Source organism: Heptranchias perlo, chromosome 32, assembly GCF_035084215.1.
Source record: "Heptranchias perlo isolate sHepPer1 chromosome 32, sHepPer1.hap1, whole genome shotgun sequence".
Classification (NCBI taxonomy): Eukaryota; Metazoa; Chordata; class Chondrichthyes; order Hexanchiformes; family Hexanchidae; genus Heptranchias; species Heptranchias perlo.
Window position 1 is genome coordinate 19,047,994 of NC_090356.1, and position 15,684 is coordinate 19,063,677.

Here is a 15,684-nt window from a genome sequence, read left to right on the forward strand (position 1 = left end):
TGGCCTACTCCTGCTCCTATTTCTTATGTTCTCATTGAGTGACCCTGCTGGAAAGTGGATGTGTATAGATATTGGATGAGAACAAGGTTGCTCCCATTATTGAATGATCTGCCAACATTCACTATCCAGGTTCACAAATAATGGCCACCAGGGTAACAATCTGTGCTTTCAGAAGAGGAGAGAATATTGGGAATAATGTTTGTTTAAAAAAGCAGTAACTAAATTAAATTGACTAATCTCTGCCCAGTTTATCAGAACTAACCAAATGTGTAGAGACTAACCAATTCAGTTTGTGGAAAAGCTGCAATAATTCAACCTCAGCACTTAATTTAATATGCTGATATAGATCCATGGAGTGACTTGTTTCTTGCTGGTTTAATTTAACCCAGCCAGTTTATAGAAAATGTTATTCCAGCTAATCCACACATCACTGACGTTTTGTTGACATCTAGTTCTAGAATTTTCCCAACATCTGGGGTGTAGACAAAAGCAGAAAACCCAATGACAAATATCTGTCCTGGGGACAGTTTGATTAGTTTACTGAACGGGAGAGAGGATTACCACTGTGCGTTTTGTTTAACATAATCATAATTCCATTTCTGGAGAACGCGTTTATGGATTTGCTACAGAGAAACTCTCCCTCCAGATCAGTTTGTCATGTTTCACCTGATTTTCCAATCTTTCTGACTGTGGCAAATTATCCAGTCAGTGAGTTAAAATGCCATAAACTGGTTAACAGCTGTCAATGGTCCTGTTATTTCATGTATACAGGGTGAGACAGAAGAGACAAAATGTGACTGCTCTCCAACAAGAATCTTGGGCATAACTGGACTTGTCCTGTTAGTGCATGGTAAGGTTGTGATTGACCAGCCAAATATAACTCTGCAACCAAAAGAACCTTGAAAATAAAGACTGTTAGTTCAAACTTTTTTTTGTGTAAACTACATAATTTTACTGAAAAAAAAAACAGATTCTTTGTTTCCCAACCAAAAAAAAAGCTGTATGTATTCCATTAACAAATTTGCCCCTTGATTGTCAGCCTAGCTCATCTATTCTGCATGTGTGTGTGTTCTTGGCTGAGTCACACTCCATCTCGGGGAAGGAGATTAAAAATTATCCTGGCGTTCCCCTGAAGACTATGTTCATAGAGGCAATCGATAAGTAAGTCACACAGACTCAAGGTGCAATGATTTCTACTGTGTGCGGTTATCTAAGAAAGTCAATAAGGGTTCTTGCTTCTGATCGCTGTCCAGTGGCCACATCTTTGGACATCAGGCTCGGCTGTGATATCTTCCACAATTAGCTTGCAGCTGTTCACAGTCTAAGCTCACAAATAAGGACCAGGCAGCAGAGGGTGAACAGTGCCCATATAACTGGACCCTTGCAAGAGCCAGCACCTTCAGGAAAGAATGAAAGGAAAAAGGGGTGAAATTTGACAAAAAAAAGAATTAGCAAGGAAGCCAGTATCACATGTCTTCTGTCAGCTGGTGCAGAGTGGTATTGTGGGTGGTCCTACAGGTTGTCCTGCTTTCCTGGCCAAAGGAGGATAACGTGAAGGCAAAGGTCCTAAAAATGGGTGGGTAGCGGGGGCCCCAAATCTATAACCTCTGCTGCATTTTTGTGTTTTCTATCCCCCCTAGAAACAAGAGGAGAGTTTGGGGATTCTTCGGCGTTTTCCATTTGATTCGTCACTGCAAAGGATGAGTGTGATCACAAAGAAACCGGGCAATTTGCCGGTAGAGGCATACATGAAGGGTGCACCCGAGATGGTTGCCAGCTTTTGTAGAAAGGAAACAGGTAACTGACCAAAGCGCTCAAGCTTAGGATTTACATTACTTATCCCAAAAACATGAAGCAGTTTAGGGATGTTTAGATTCTGTTACATTTAGAATAATTTAAACTTTGATTTAATTACTCTAGATTATAACAAAAGGTTGGATGTTAAAGATTTCCCAGAATTGGGAGGTGCAGTGACCATGGTCACCAGTTTTGTGCTTTCACTTGTTGATCTCTCACAACGTTAAGCATGGAGGGATAATTCGAGCAAGGCAGAGGGGGGAAGGGGAGGGGAAAATTGGCGGTGAAGGAAACTACTGCAGTGGGGCCTGAGTAGGAAAAGTACCTCCACAGGAGGGGTTGGAAAAAAAACTCTAGGGGAGGGTTTGGAAAAGTACCTCGGTGGTGGCGGGGGTGGGGGGTTGGAGAAGTAGCCTGGCTGGGGGGGAGAGGGGAGTAGAAAAGTTCTTCAGTGGGGAAGATGCTACCACACTGGGGATTTGGGAAAATTCTTCAGGTGGGGGATTTGGAAAAGTAATTCTACATGGGGAGTTGGAAAAGTACATCAGCGAGAGGGATGGAGGGAAAACTACCTCAGTTGCATGGCGGGGGGCGGGTGGGGGGGTGAGTGAGGAAAAGTGTTTGTGGTGGGGGAGTTGGTAAAATGAATAAGGAAGCCCTGATTTTTCAAACATTGTAGAGCTTCTGCCATTTTAAAAACTACACAGGTCCTGATTTTATTACTTTTAATAGGCCAGATTTTTTTTAAAAATACACCCCAATTTACAAACAGTGAAGAGGTTCTGGTATTAAAGTTTGAACAGGCCATGATTTTTTTTAAGAAACCAGAGAGAGAGTGTCACATATACTAGCAAGATTCCTTCATTACTGAACAGGTACCAATTTTTCCAGGTTACCCAATTTTTTTCAAGTTAGTTACTGAGATAAAGCATTATGGTGCCACCAATGTTAACAATGGTTATCAGAGAAATTAACATTTGGGTGTAGATCCTTTGTCAGAACTGAAAAAAAACTACAGATGAAATAGCATTTAAATAGGGACAGAACACACCCACATGAAGTAGTACAATATAAAGTGCTTAAGTGGAAAACGGGAGATGGTTAAATGGCTGAAATGATAGTAACTTCAGGCATAATGAGATAAATTAAAGACATTTACAAGATGAAGAGAAAATGTGAGTACCTGAGGTGGGGGTTGGGTTGGGGGGCGTGGGGGCGGTGGCGGGTAAGGCAGATAGAAATGGAAGCAGGAAAAAATTATATGAAGTAGACTCCAGCAGCTCAGGAGCCTACTAGGTGAAAATAAATGTTAACACCAAGGATGCAAATCACTCCAACCCTGCCAGGATAGTATTCTGACAGGGACTCCACCCCAAGCATCAACCTGTTCCCCACCCCCCAAAGCAGTGACACCCATTCCACATTGCCAGCATTTCCTGCCAAACAGAAATGGTAGTTGTAGTTAAGGTCTGAAGTTATTCAACGCAATATTACGGCCAGAGGGCTGCAAAGTGCCTAGTAGAGAGATGTTTCTCGAGCTTGCATTGAGCTTCATTAGAACAGTGTCAATGGCCATAGACAGAGGGGACAGAGTGAGAAGGATGGGGAATTGAAGCGACAAGCGTCAGAGAGCTTGGGGTCACACTTGTGGACAAAATGGAGGTGTTTGGCAAAGTGATCAACTAATCTGTGTTGGTCTGCAGTGTGGAGGAGACTGCAATATACTAGGTTGGAGGAAGTACAAGAAAATTGTCTCGCCCAGAAAGAGTGTTTGGGGTCTTAGGCAGTGATGTTGGAGGAAGTGAATGAACAGGTGTATCTCCTGCATTTACATAAAAAGGAGAGCAGATGGTAGGGGTGGTGAAACAAGAGTATTAGAGGAGGAATAGTCCCTTCAGAAAGTGGAGAGGGGAAGGACGAGAACCTGATGAAGCGTGGAGGAAATGGAGGAAGATGATCTGTTGAATGTGGAGGCTGGTTAGGATTTAAGCTAAGGACAAAGGGAACCCTATCATGGCTATTAGTGGTGGGAAGGAATGGGGGCAGAAGCAAGAGAAATAGGTTGGACCTGGTTGAGGGTCCTGTTTACATATCTGAGACGGATCCTAAGCTGAAGAAAAATGAGAACACAGTGGAAGCTCTGGTAGGGGAGATGTGATGGAGATAAGGAGAAAGTAGTGGGGTGGGAAGAAGTATAATCCAGGTAATTGTGGGAGTTGTTGGGCTTGTAATAAATGTCCCTGGAATGGGAAGGGGTTTCATCTATGGAATTTTGTATGCTGGGAGTGAATTGTCAGTGTTTGTTCTATGGGATTCTGTGCTTGGGTTGAAATGAGATGTATGATTATGTGGAACTGGCCGTGTTAACATCTTCAATATATACTCATTCGTTTTTGCTTCCAGTTCCTGCTGATTTCTCAGAAATGTTAAAGCACTATGCCAGAGATGGGTACAGAGTTTTGGGACTTGCATACAAAACACTAAGTAAAGACATTGCCTTTGAGGCAGTACACAAGCTGAAGAGGTATGTAGCTGCTATTATAGTCAGTGCTTCTCTGAACTTTCATCTCTTGTTCCTCAAAGACCCAGTTTAACAAAGTCTTACTCCTCCCCCACATCCACACTGTGTTGAAATTAAGACTGAGCACACTGTCTCCTGCTCTAATTCATTCCTTCACAGAACCTCAAAACTGTGGTAATCTTCCTCTGTTTTTTATTCCTCCAATGATTTGTAAAACCCAACTTAGCATCAACTAATAGCTGTTCCCTTGCTGGCATCCTGTAATATGAACCTTGGCCCTTCTCCTTGGTTTCTCAGTACGTTAAAAACTAACAATACAACAGTTTGTAAAAGAACTTGACTGCTGTACCCGCTCTAATTTGAATACATCTAAAGTAGGGTGTAACGCCTGGGACAGTAAGTGCTACCTACCTACTGGGGTGTAGTGTCTACCTGCTAAGTGTTCCATCAGCATCGCAATCTTCAATAGGTCATTGCATTTTCCTTGGACAGGAATTGTGTGGAGAGCGAGATGACATTCCTGGGATTCCTGATCATGCGGAATATTTTGAAACCAGAAACGAGGCCTGTCATTGACAGCCTGAATCGAGCCAATTTTCGGACTGTAATGGTGACAGGTAGGAGGCATTGGTCATGTGGGGTGACAGTGCAGTTATGAAGCATTGGGACTGTGGATAGGCATTACAGGATATAGGGAAACATTTGGCTGAGCTATTTTACTAGCCAATATGGACATACATTGATGACATGCTGCCCTCTTTTGGTCCCTGTTGGAAGTACTTCACCCACATGATGCTTAGAATCTGAAATTCATTTGGTCTCCTGTCCTTGATTTCTGCACTTTTCCTAATATTCTCTTTCCCCCGCCCCCCCCCCCCCCCCCCACATATGAAGATGCTGAATCTTTCTGGGCTACAGTTCCACAGGCGCTAGCAGCCCTTTGATACCTCACCCAAGTGGCAATTCTGTATATGTGAGCCTAGACAGGATAGTCTATCATGGAGGGCATTACAGCCCTCTCTTGACATCCACAGGTTCAGCAGAGGTCCTTGGAAAGCGATCAGGCTGATTTTTGTTGTCGTTCCCCCCCCCCCCCCCCCACCACTTGTTAGCCCAGATGTGCTGAGGCAATTGCAGCTCCCCAGCCGCTGCAGAGATCAATTAACTCAGTACAGACTAAGTATTGAGTTTGGGTTTGTATAAATAAACTTTGAATCCAAGTCTGTAAACAGATATTGACAACATTAGCTCTTGGGTTACAATCTTCAGTTTTAATAGTTATAACACACTGGTTCACATGAGGAATCCTCAGCTCAGTAATTGGAATAGACACTAGGAACAGGAGTAGGCCATTCGGCCCTTCGAGCCTGCTCCGCCATTCAGTATGATCAGGTTGATCCTCTATCTCAGTACCATATTCCTGCTCTCTCCCTATACCCCTTGATGCCTTTTGTGTCTAGAAATCTATCTACCTCCTTCTTAAATATATTCAGTTATATTCAATATAATTGGTATTTGTACATTATAGCGAGGGTCTTTTGTTGCAATATCATCTTCCAGTGCTGTGACCTGCAGGCCTCTCTGTCTGTCGGTGCCAGTCTCATGAACCTGGACATCAGTTAGTCCTCTGGTCTGGTTAGCTCCTGCTGCCTACCTCTGCAGGTTTGATGATGTGGTTTGATGATGTGATTTGGTTTCCACGGCAACGTGAGAACACGTTTCAGCATTCGGAAAACTGCCCAAGTCAAGGAAATGCTTCCCTGGTACTTGGATCCCTTTCGTATTATAGTGTAGACAGTCCCAGTTATTAAATCCTCTTCCGCCACCAATGTCACCAAAAAAAAACAAATTGACCGGACATTTACTGTGCCGCTGATTGTGGCAAGTTGAAGTTGCAGAATGGCTGCCACGTTTGCCTACATAAGTCACTGCATTTCACGTTGATTTGTGTGAGGCGCTGAGAGACATTTCAACATGATCAGTATTATTTTGATTTGATGAGAAACCTACAAGTCAACAGGAAGTGCCAGCTTTTCACCATTTCCCGTGGAGCCCCTGCAGCACGGAGGGACTCTTCACAATTCAAGTACAAAGCAGCTACAAAATAACACAGCCTGTGACAAATTAGAATAGCGTTACGCCCAGCCACACAACATTCAAAAATGTAGCTAAACCCCATTTTTGCAAACTCTTGTCTTTGCAAAACTTTCATCAGAGTTGAGGTATATCTCTTCTCCGCCCCCCCCACCCCCAAACTTGTTTTCATTACTGCCAAGAAAGAACTTGAGCCATGATAACAAAAAATACGTTCCATGCGAGTCTATAATGTGAAGATTTTACTGAAGAAATTGTCCAGTGTTCATTTTTTATTGAAACGCTGCTGAAACATCAAACATTTAGCTTCATTCTATAATGCATCATTGGCTGAACAGTTTCTGAAATCAGCCTTTTGCTAATCAGGAAGGACCGGTATCTCAATGGTTTGAGCATCCTAGATGTGATTGTTGTTCCTGGTCTTTGCTATCACTGATGTAGTCAAACCCTCTCTCTTCCAGGCGACAACATGCTGACAGCTCTGAATGTTGCCAGGAATTGTGGGATGGTGGGTTTGAAGGACAGAGTCATTTTTGCCAATGCCTCCCCACCCTCTCGTGATAAACCTGCATGTGTGAAGTTCCTGCCATCAGACCAAGCACCAGGCCAGCAGAATGGGACTGAGGTAGGTATTCGTATGGTACTGTAGGAAACACCAGCCTTTGGACGGTTTAATTAAATCAAATTAAGCTAAATTATTAACCGAATATAGATTTATCCCAGTCAGCACCAGTGGATCTGGAAATGAACTGCAAAAGGAATCACCCATAACAGTCCAAAGAGTTACTTTTTGAAACAAGTCAGTCATTTATTACTAAGAATCCAAAGTGAAGGGCCAGGACCAGGTTAAGTGTAGGAAAGAAGACAAGATGAATTAGTAAATAGCATTGGCTTTAAGACCCTGTAGACTATAGAAAGTGAGGTTTTCTGCAGTTTGAGGTCCTGGGAAAAAATTAGTTAGAGTACGAGACACCGGTACTGTTGAATCATGTACTGTACCGGTGAGTCTTGATTTAAACATTCAAAGTGCACTGATGAGGCAGAGCACGTAGGGCAGTGTATTTGCAATTTAATGAAGTGTGATAAGTGGTACAGCAGAACAGCGGTGTAATTTGCAATGGCTGGTATTGGAAAGGGGTGGTTGGTCCGCACCAGAGCTTAACCACATCTTCGAGAAAATGTTGAGTGGGGGTGTTGGGGGGGAAGAGGGGAGAGAGATATCCACATATATTCCACATAACTGCATGTGGCCTGTTTACAGCTCAGACTCACCCGATGCCCTTTTTACCTCTAGCTTGTCTTATTTTATAATTTATTCCATCAGCAGCAGCCTGGGAACCACTCTTTGGAGCAGTCTTACTATCACTTTGCACTAAATGGAATGTCTTTCGCAGTGGTTTATGACTATTTCCCAGATCTGCTACAAAAGGTGAGACTTTGAGCCTGATTTTCACTGTTCGTTAACTGCAAGTCTGGGAGAAAAATTGCATATTATTTATTACTCTTCAGATTGATCTGTAATGGCAATGGATGAGGCCCAGAGTCTTGTAATACTGAGAGGTGCAGTACTTGAGGAAATGGGGAGGGGGACACAGATTCTGTGTAATACTGAGGTACAGTACCTGCTGTAACAGGACACAGAGCTTTGTAATACCGAGGGGTGTAGAACTGGCGGAGATGGTGGGGGACATAGAATCTGTAATTCTGAGGTGTATAGTACTGTTTTAAATGGGGCGCACGGGGTCTGTGTGATATTGAGAGTACAGTACTGGTTTTAATGGGCAGCACAAGGTCTGTGTAATACTGAGGGGTACAGTACTGGTGGGAATGGGGGGGAGCAGGGTCTGTGTAATATTGAGGGGTATAGAACTGGTGGGGGTGCAGAGTCTGTGAGCCCTGTTGAATCATGTACTGTACCTCAGTATTACAAAGTCTGTATGAAACTGAGGCGTACCGTACTGGTGGGAACTAGACACGAGTCTAATGCTGAGGGGTACAATACATGTAGGAATAGGGCTCAGTAGTAATCTGTGTGAAGCCAATGGGTACCGTTGTAGCTGGAATATGAAGCATAGAGTCTGTGTTACAGCGGAGTAATTTCGTTATTTTCTTCATGCTTCTTCCCAGATCCTGCTTCGAGGCACTGTTTATGCTCGAATGGCTCCTAATCAGAAGACGCAGCTGGTAGAGAGCTTACAGAAACTGGAGTAAGTTGACATTTTCATTGTTAAATGTAGTTGAAGTGAGGAGATGCATTGGTGACCCCAACATGTTGTAGTGGCAGAATACTGTAGTGAGAAGTGTATTTGTACATATAATCTGTCATGCACAAAGTTCTTGCTCTAACTTTCTGAGCCAGACTGGGTTTGGGGAGGGGGGAAGGGAGCTCACTCTTCACCTATTAGTGGCTGGTTACAAAACTGAAATGGCTAAGTCCAGGAACTATTCTTTTGATGTGTCCTTTTCACCCAATGTAATGCAGGGACCAGGGGAAAATATCTTCTTAGTCAGTGAATTTTCTCTCTCCTCTCCAAAGGTGCTGAGCTGCTGGGGTACAGTTCTATGGGCATCCTCTAGGACTTGGTCCAATTGGCCATTTATTTGTGTGTCAAGACAATAACTGCTGGCAGGCTTTTTTTTAAACCACAGGAGAAATTATATCTGGGTCGCGTCATCTCCACACGGATTCACTTTCTAACAGGGTTCACTGAATAGCAGGCAGGAGTGGGGACCATGGCTGATTTTAATCCCTCCCTATCCCAGAGATGCTGAACCCAATTATAGTACCCCTGTTGCTGCCTGTATCAGTTGGCATAGCATGGACCAGGTATGGAACCTTGAGCCTCCCTGATCTGTGTGGTTCCGTTACTTATGGGCAAACTTGCTGATCCATTGGGAGCCCCCAAAAAAGTGTCAGAAGCCCGTTGATTGGGGGATAATAATAGAAACGAGATCACTCCCTGTTATCAGATGCTCTCATATGAATCTAAACTCATCAGAAGGGATGACACTTTGGGTATGAACTGGTACCTGAGAACCAGCCTGTGATTTTCCCAAGAGCCGGTGATGGTGAACTTTCCATTCTGATGCAGTTTGCAGCTGTGGGACAAGCAAATCATTTTATACAGAAATAAATACTTTTGGGTTGACTACATGTTGTAGTGGGGCTTCCACACTCTTCTGTCCACTCTTCTGTTCACTCTTCTGTTCATCTTGACTGGTGCATTTTATGTGGTATAACTGCAAGTGACCCACTGCATAGATAATCTCTTGAGTTGCCAGTAACTCTGCTAACGGTGATGAGTTGTTTCTTGGAGGTTAAAATTCAAGATGATTGGATATAAAATTCAAGACCCATTTTCTTTTGTGTTTGAGAATCGCAGACTGCTGTGGGTTTTGTGTATTGCTCTGTGACATTGCAAGGCCCTGTTTAATGTTCACCCTTTTTCTCCAGGTACTCTGTGGGAATGTGTGGAGATGGAGCCAATGACTGTGGGGCGCTGAAAACTGCTGATGCAGGAATCTCCCTCTCTGAAGCCGAGGCCTCTGTGGCATCCCCCTTCACCTCAAAAATAGACAACATTGAGTGTGTGCCAATGGTGATTCGGTGAGTTTCTGGATGGTTTAATGTGATGGGGGGTTTTTGAGGTATCTCCCTGAGGTGGTATTAGAATTGCCACCAATCTCGCAAGATGCTGCATGTCAAAAAGAGCCAGCACTGTGGGTGAGGACTGATGCCACTAGCTACTGTTACCATATCCTACTTGTGTTATACTGTTCTAGAATCACCTGTATCACAACAACAACTTGCGTTTATATAGCGCCTTTAACGTAGTAAAATGTCCTAAGGTGCTTCACAGGAGCGTTATCAAACAAAATTTGACACTGAGCCAAATAAGGAGATATTAGGACAGGTGACCAAAAGCTTGTTCAAGGAGGTAGGTTTTAAGAAGCGTCTTAAAGGAGAGAGAAGTAGAGAGGCGGAGAGGTTTAGGGAGGGAATTCCAAAGCTTAGGGCTTAGGCAGCTGAAGGCACGGCCGTCAATGGTGGAGCGAAGGAAATTGGGGATGCGCAAGAGGCCAGAATTGGAGGGGCGCAGAGATCTTGAAGGGTTGTAAGGCTGGAGGAGGTAAGAGATAGGGAGGGGCGAGACCATGGAGGGATTTGAAAACTAGGATGAATATTTTTAAATCGAGGCATTGCCAGACCGGGAGCCAATGTAGGTCAGCGAGCACAGAAGTGAGGTGTGAACGGGACTTGGTGCGAGTTAAGATACGGGCAGCAGAGTTTTGGATGAGCTCAAGTTTATGGAGGGTGCAAGGTGGGAGGCCGGCCAAGAGAGCTTTGGAATAGTCAAGCCTGGAGGTAACAAAGGCATGGATGAGGGTTTCAGCAGCAGATGAGTTGAGGCAGGGGTGGAGACGGGCAATGTTAGAGGTGGAAGTACCTGCACAGTAACTGTCATTCTCTGTACTGATGACCTTAGCAGCCGTCTATGTTTTCTCAGTTATAGTTTTCTGTCCTACTGTTAACACTCTGATGCCTTTCTCCCAGTTCCGGTGTAACACAAGAATTTCCTCCATTCCTTGCAGGGAAGGTCGAGCCTCTCTCATCACATCCTTTGGAGTTTTCAAATACATGGCCATGTACAGCATGATCCAGTTTGTCTCTGTGCTAATAATGTACTCTGTAAGTACACATATATACACAGCAGCCATCCACTCTACTGTACACCTAGTAATTTCATCTAGCTTTTTTCCTAACACAAGTAGATTGACCATGGTGAGAATTGGAAAGAAGCTGGGTGGTACGGTGCTTGAGATGTGCGGCACCCTGTATGATGGAACGGAGGGAGATGGGGATTTGTTCCCAGGATCCCACACCATTTTGGCTGTGCCATTGTGAGAAAATGGAGCAGACCCTGCACAGGGGGACAAAGAAAATTGGGCAGCTCCCATGTACCTCCGAGCAGCTGGCTATGGAACAGCAGTGACTGAGGGCTGCAGGCAGCCATGGGGGATGTGTGTAGTGTGAAGAGACTCCAAAAAAAGACAAGTTAAAAATAAGAAAACACTTGCTTCTGTTTTTTTTCCCCCAATCATTTCCCCCCTCCTTTGAAGGCACTGAGTCATCCTGGGGCCCCGTTCCAGGCATGCCCCACAGTGCCACGCCCAACTGACCATTCTCCCAGCCTGATCCTGATCCTGCCCCTACATCCACATGTGCATACTTGCAGTAGGGTCACTGGATAGCAATAATGCAACTGTTGGCTGATTTCTTTTCCCCTTTCCCTGACCTAGAGAGCTGAGGCCATTGTAGCACCTCAACTGCTGACCTGCCAAGATCAGCCTACAGCAAAGACCATGGTTCCTGATTTTATTTTTCAAGCTGTTTAATAAAAATAGTGGTGAATAAATCTCAGCATATCACCTAGCTTCAATTGTGGCCATTATCCTAATCAGAAATCAGTTCCACTTCTGTTCTAAAGTGTTTTTTTTATTTTAATTCCAGATTGACTCGAACTTGGGCGACTGGCAGTACCTGTTCTTTGACCTGGTAATTACTACGACTGTGGCCATCCTCATGGGTCGAACGGGACCCGCAAAAGAGCTCGTGTTGCAACGGCCTGTGGGGAGTCTGATCAACGTTTCGATCCTGGGCAGCCTGCTGCTGCAGACCTTGCTGGTTATACTGATTCAGGTCCTCACCTACACAGTCACTACCACTCAGAGCTGGTAAGTGTGTCACCGTTATCCCCAGGTGTAGAGCTATCCACTAGACTAAAGAAAGAAAGAACTTGCATTTAAAACATACTAAATTAAGGCAGTGAAAAGCTGAGCCAAGAAGACCAGGAAGGTCTCATGTTCTATGTCTGTCTGTTCGGTGCTGACTTAAATGATTATTCGTGGGATGCCGGTAGGGGTACTCTGAGGTTAGTGAGGGGATAATTAGCTAAGATTCTCACTCGTGATCAGTATCCAGCGACTCCTGTTAGAGGTGTGAGCGAGAGCTTCAAGTGAGGACAGGGTCAGATTCGTCTGACTTTCCCCAGGTTACTAGCCTGGCAGCAATCATTGTTCAGAATCCTACATAAAGGATTCCCATTTGGCTGAGATACCAGAGGGCAGTCATTGTCACCGTAACCGTATCCCAGCAGGGTCAGCACCTTTTGGGAGGTGGGGGGGGTGGAAATGGGAAAGAAAATTGGTAAACAAAAGGGGTACAAAAAAACCCTCATCTTGAATCAGTCCATCTGTTTGTCTGTTATTGCATGCACAGTAGTGTAAACTCCTCAAAGTACTCGTTATTAAATTGTCCAACCTGTCTGGAAGAGTAGCTGGTCAACTGCCAGTGGTCAAAAAACATTAACTTGTGGAAAAAAAGAGTTCTGGTCACCTCAAAAAATGAAATTATGATACTTAATACTTCAATTGTTTACTCCATCTGAAGACAAGGGGACGTCACGTAACTAAAGGTTGGCCGTTGACATTCCTGTGTGCTTTGGAGTTTGGTTTCCACCTCCTATTCTTAAGTCTGTGCTCCCAGTCTTGGTTGTGACATCAGGAGCGCTCCCAGTATGGAGCGGAGTCTGGGGATCCATATTCCTAATTCAGTAGTTAGGGCTGAATTAAAGCAGTTCAGAAGTAGTGAAGGATTCACCCTTTTGTGGATGTTTGTTAGTACAGTGCTTTTGTTTTATTAAGTGGCCTCGTTGGTGTAGCTGATTGCTTTGCTCTATCACTGTAAACGGCTTTATAGAATTTTTTTTTGTGTTTCTCTGAAGGTTTGTTCCTGTAAACACCAGTTCCTCTAACAGCAAACTCCCAAACTACGAGAACACTGCTTTATTCTGTGTGTCTGGGTTCCAGTACCTCATCCTGGCAACGGTACTTTCCAAGGGTCAACCCTTCCGCAAACCGCTCTATTCTAATGGTACTTGCCTCATTTGCTGTGTGTTGGAGCTACCATATGTTATATGCCCCATAGGGTCATACAGATTGTGATAAAAGCACTGTGTATTCAACATTTTGCTATTTTACCGTTACCTCTCCCTGAACCATAATATTATCTTCTGTGTGAAAGGCCAGGTAGTTGACTGGTTCCCTTGGCTGATGGCAAGTTTCTGCTGTGAAATGTGTGAGAGCAGCTTGAAGCTGCCAGTTTTCTCTTCTTCTCTTGGAGATACCAGGCCACTGCTTGACATTGTGAAGTTCAGGAATATGTAAGACATGAACTTTCATCTCACAACTCTGTCACTGTGCTTCCCAGTGCTCAGTTCTAACTCTTTTGTTTACTGTGCTGCTTATTATCTGTTGTAGTAACAGATTACAAAGTGTCTGTCTGTAGCTCCTCCAATGACCCTGGGTAAATCCATTGCCTGTGTGCTACAGAGCCAATCAGTCCAGAAGATGCCAGGTTCAATTCCCAGCTGATCTGTTAGGGCAGCAATACAGGCACTACAGTTGGTTTCATTTATGAAATGGAAAAAATAATCCAAGGTTCCTGCCCCGAATTACTATCCAGTGATTCCTGTTGGAAGGTGCATGTGTGATTATCAGCTGAAGACAGCTTAAGTTGCCTGTGGTGGAATAGCCTGCTGACACTCACTTTCTAGGATGACACATGAAGGACTGCCAGTTGGGCAAGTTACTGAAGGGCTGCCAACGTTTGTGGGACGGTGCCCTGGTAAGAATTGGAGTGGGAGGGGTAAATCTATTTCTATTGTTGGTTCTGTGTTAGCACTCTGACTTGGGATAGTCTGTACGTGCTAAAGGAATTTTACTTAATACTCTGATGCAGTGGTAGTAATTATCCTTATTGACTTCAGTATGTAGCATTTCACTGACATTATAAAACTAAATGTTAAACCTGGCAGGGTTTACTTAGCACTTTATCCTAATCACCATACCTTTCGGGTTTTCGGAAGTAATTTGCAGTTAAAAATCAGGAATTTCACAAATGCTGAAGCCCCAGGGGGATAATTAGATGATTTGTGGATGTTATCCACTGAGACAGCAAGAAGCTCTTCAGCCTGGAGAGACTCTCAATCTTACTGGAATGTAATCGAGGTTTATGTACAGAGTAACAGATGTCCAGAGTGAGTGGGACACTGGAATAGGAATAAGTTGCAGCTGATTGCAGGATACATTACATTATCAACCACACAAACTTCATTCCCTCTGTCCTAGAGCTGCAGGGTCAGTGCTGCAATGCATTACAGCTTGTAACCTTCCTGTCTGATTATCAATGTACAAATGAAGTTTTGTCTTTGGTTATGGCGAACTGCCTGAAACAAAACTGTGGTTCTTTGTGGTTGCAGCATGTGGCTTAAAATAAGAGCAGCTTTGTTGTTTTAATTAAACCCTCTGTAGATCAGCCATGATCTAATTGAATGACACAACAGGCTCGAGTGGCTGAATGGCTTACTCCTGTTCCTATGGGATCAGTGAAGTTCATTTTTATATTGTATAGAGCAGTTTGCTGATACTACTTAGGCAATATCCTACATACATACAGGTCTTCCAGCTGTGATACGGATGGGATTGTGAGGTGTGGTTGGCACGACAGACGTGTTCCCAGATGGAGGTGAATGTATAGAACAAGGAGTGGGATTCTATATGGTTTTAAGATGTATACATTATGGGTTGTTCAAAATGTACAAAATAGGTGTTCACAGAACGTGGGGATGTTTCATGTGTATGTATTGGGAGTGTTCATAGTGTATAGTTGGGGGTGGCTGGGTGTGTGATTAGTTTGTGCAGTTTAAGAACTTTACCAATTTTTTTGTTAAGTTCAAATCTGAAGTTAACAGTAGTGCTGAGGTTAACTCTCTCTCATTTGCACCAGCTGTAATGATTGTCTTCTAATGAATCCTGCTTATTTATAATTGCTGTATTCCCTGATATTACATACCACATGGTATGCAATAGTGTGCAATATTGAAAGCAATGCCTGACTGGACTCTGCATTTCTTTAGTGCTGTTCCTGGTTGCATTGATTCTGCTCTACGCTCTGATGATATTTTTGACGCTTTACCCACTCCAATTCATCCGCCAGATTTTGCAGCTAATGCTCATCAGTGATGTAAACTTTAAATTATTGCTGCTGGGATTTGCAGCATTGCACTTCTTCACTTCTCTTCTATTTGAGGTAAGAAATGGCTTTAAAGAACAAGATTAGCATTTTAACCCTTACCCTGCTGAATAAACAGCACTAGACAATTATAGGGTGAGTAATTGTTACCCTGCTAAATAAATAGGAACTCCATAAG

The 15,684-nt window shown here is 43.7% G+C and overlaps 1 protein-coding gene across 3 annotated transcripts in view; it reads left to right on the forward strand.

The window, feature by feature from the left end:
* Positions 1 to 15,684, forward strand: part of atp13a2 (ATPase cation transporting 13A2) — an 82,187-nt gene that overhangs the window by 55,059 nt on the left and 11,444 nt on the right. The window contains exons 18-28 of one of the 3 annotated variants that reach the window (XM_067970547.1): positions 1,641 to 1,797; positions 4,201 to 4,321; positions 4,811 to 4,935; positions 6,874 to 7,037; positions 7,737 to 7,841; positions 8,540 to 8,619; positions 9,867 to 10,019; positions 11,006 to 11,102; positions 11,925 to 12,148; positions 13,198 to 13,346; positions 15,391 to 15,563. In XM_067970547.1, coding sequence (XP_067826648.1) covers positions 1,641 to 1,797; positions 4,201 to 4,321; positions 4,811 to 4,935; positions 6,874 to 7,037; positions 7,737 to 7,841; positions 8,540 to 8,619; positions 9,867 to 10,019; positions 11,006 to 11,102; positions 11,925 to 12,148; positions 13,198 to 13,346; positions 15,391 to 15,563 — 1,548 coding nt within the window. Of the gene's footprint in view, positions 1 to 1,640; positions 1,798 to 4,200; positions 4,322 to 4,810; positions 4,936 to 6,873; positions 7,038 to 7,736; positions 7,842 to 8,539; positions 8,620 to 9,866; positions 10,020 to 11,005; positions 11,103 to 11,924; positions 12,149 to 13,197; positions 13,347 to 15,390; positions 15,564 to 15,684 lie in introns of those variants that run through there. The other 2 variants (XM_067970548.1, XM_067970549.1) reach the window with 2 other exon arrangements.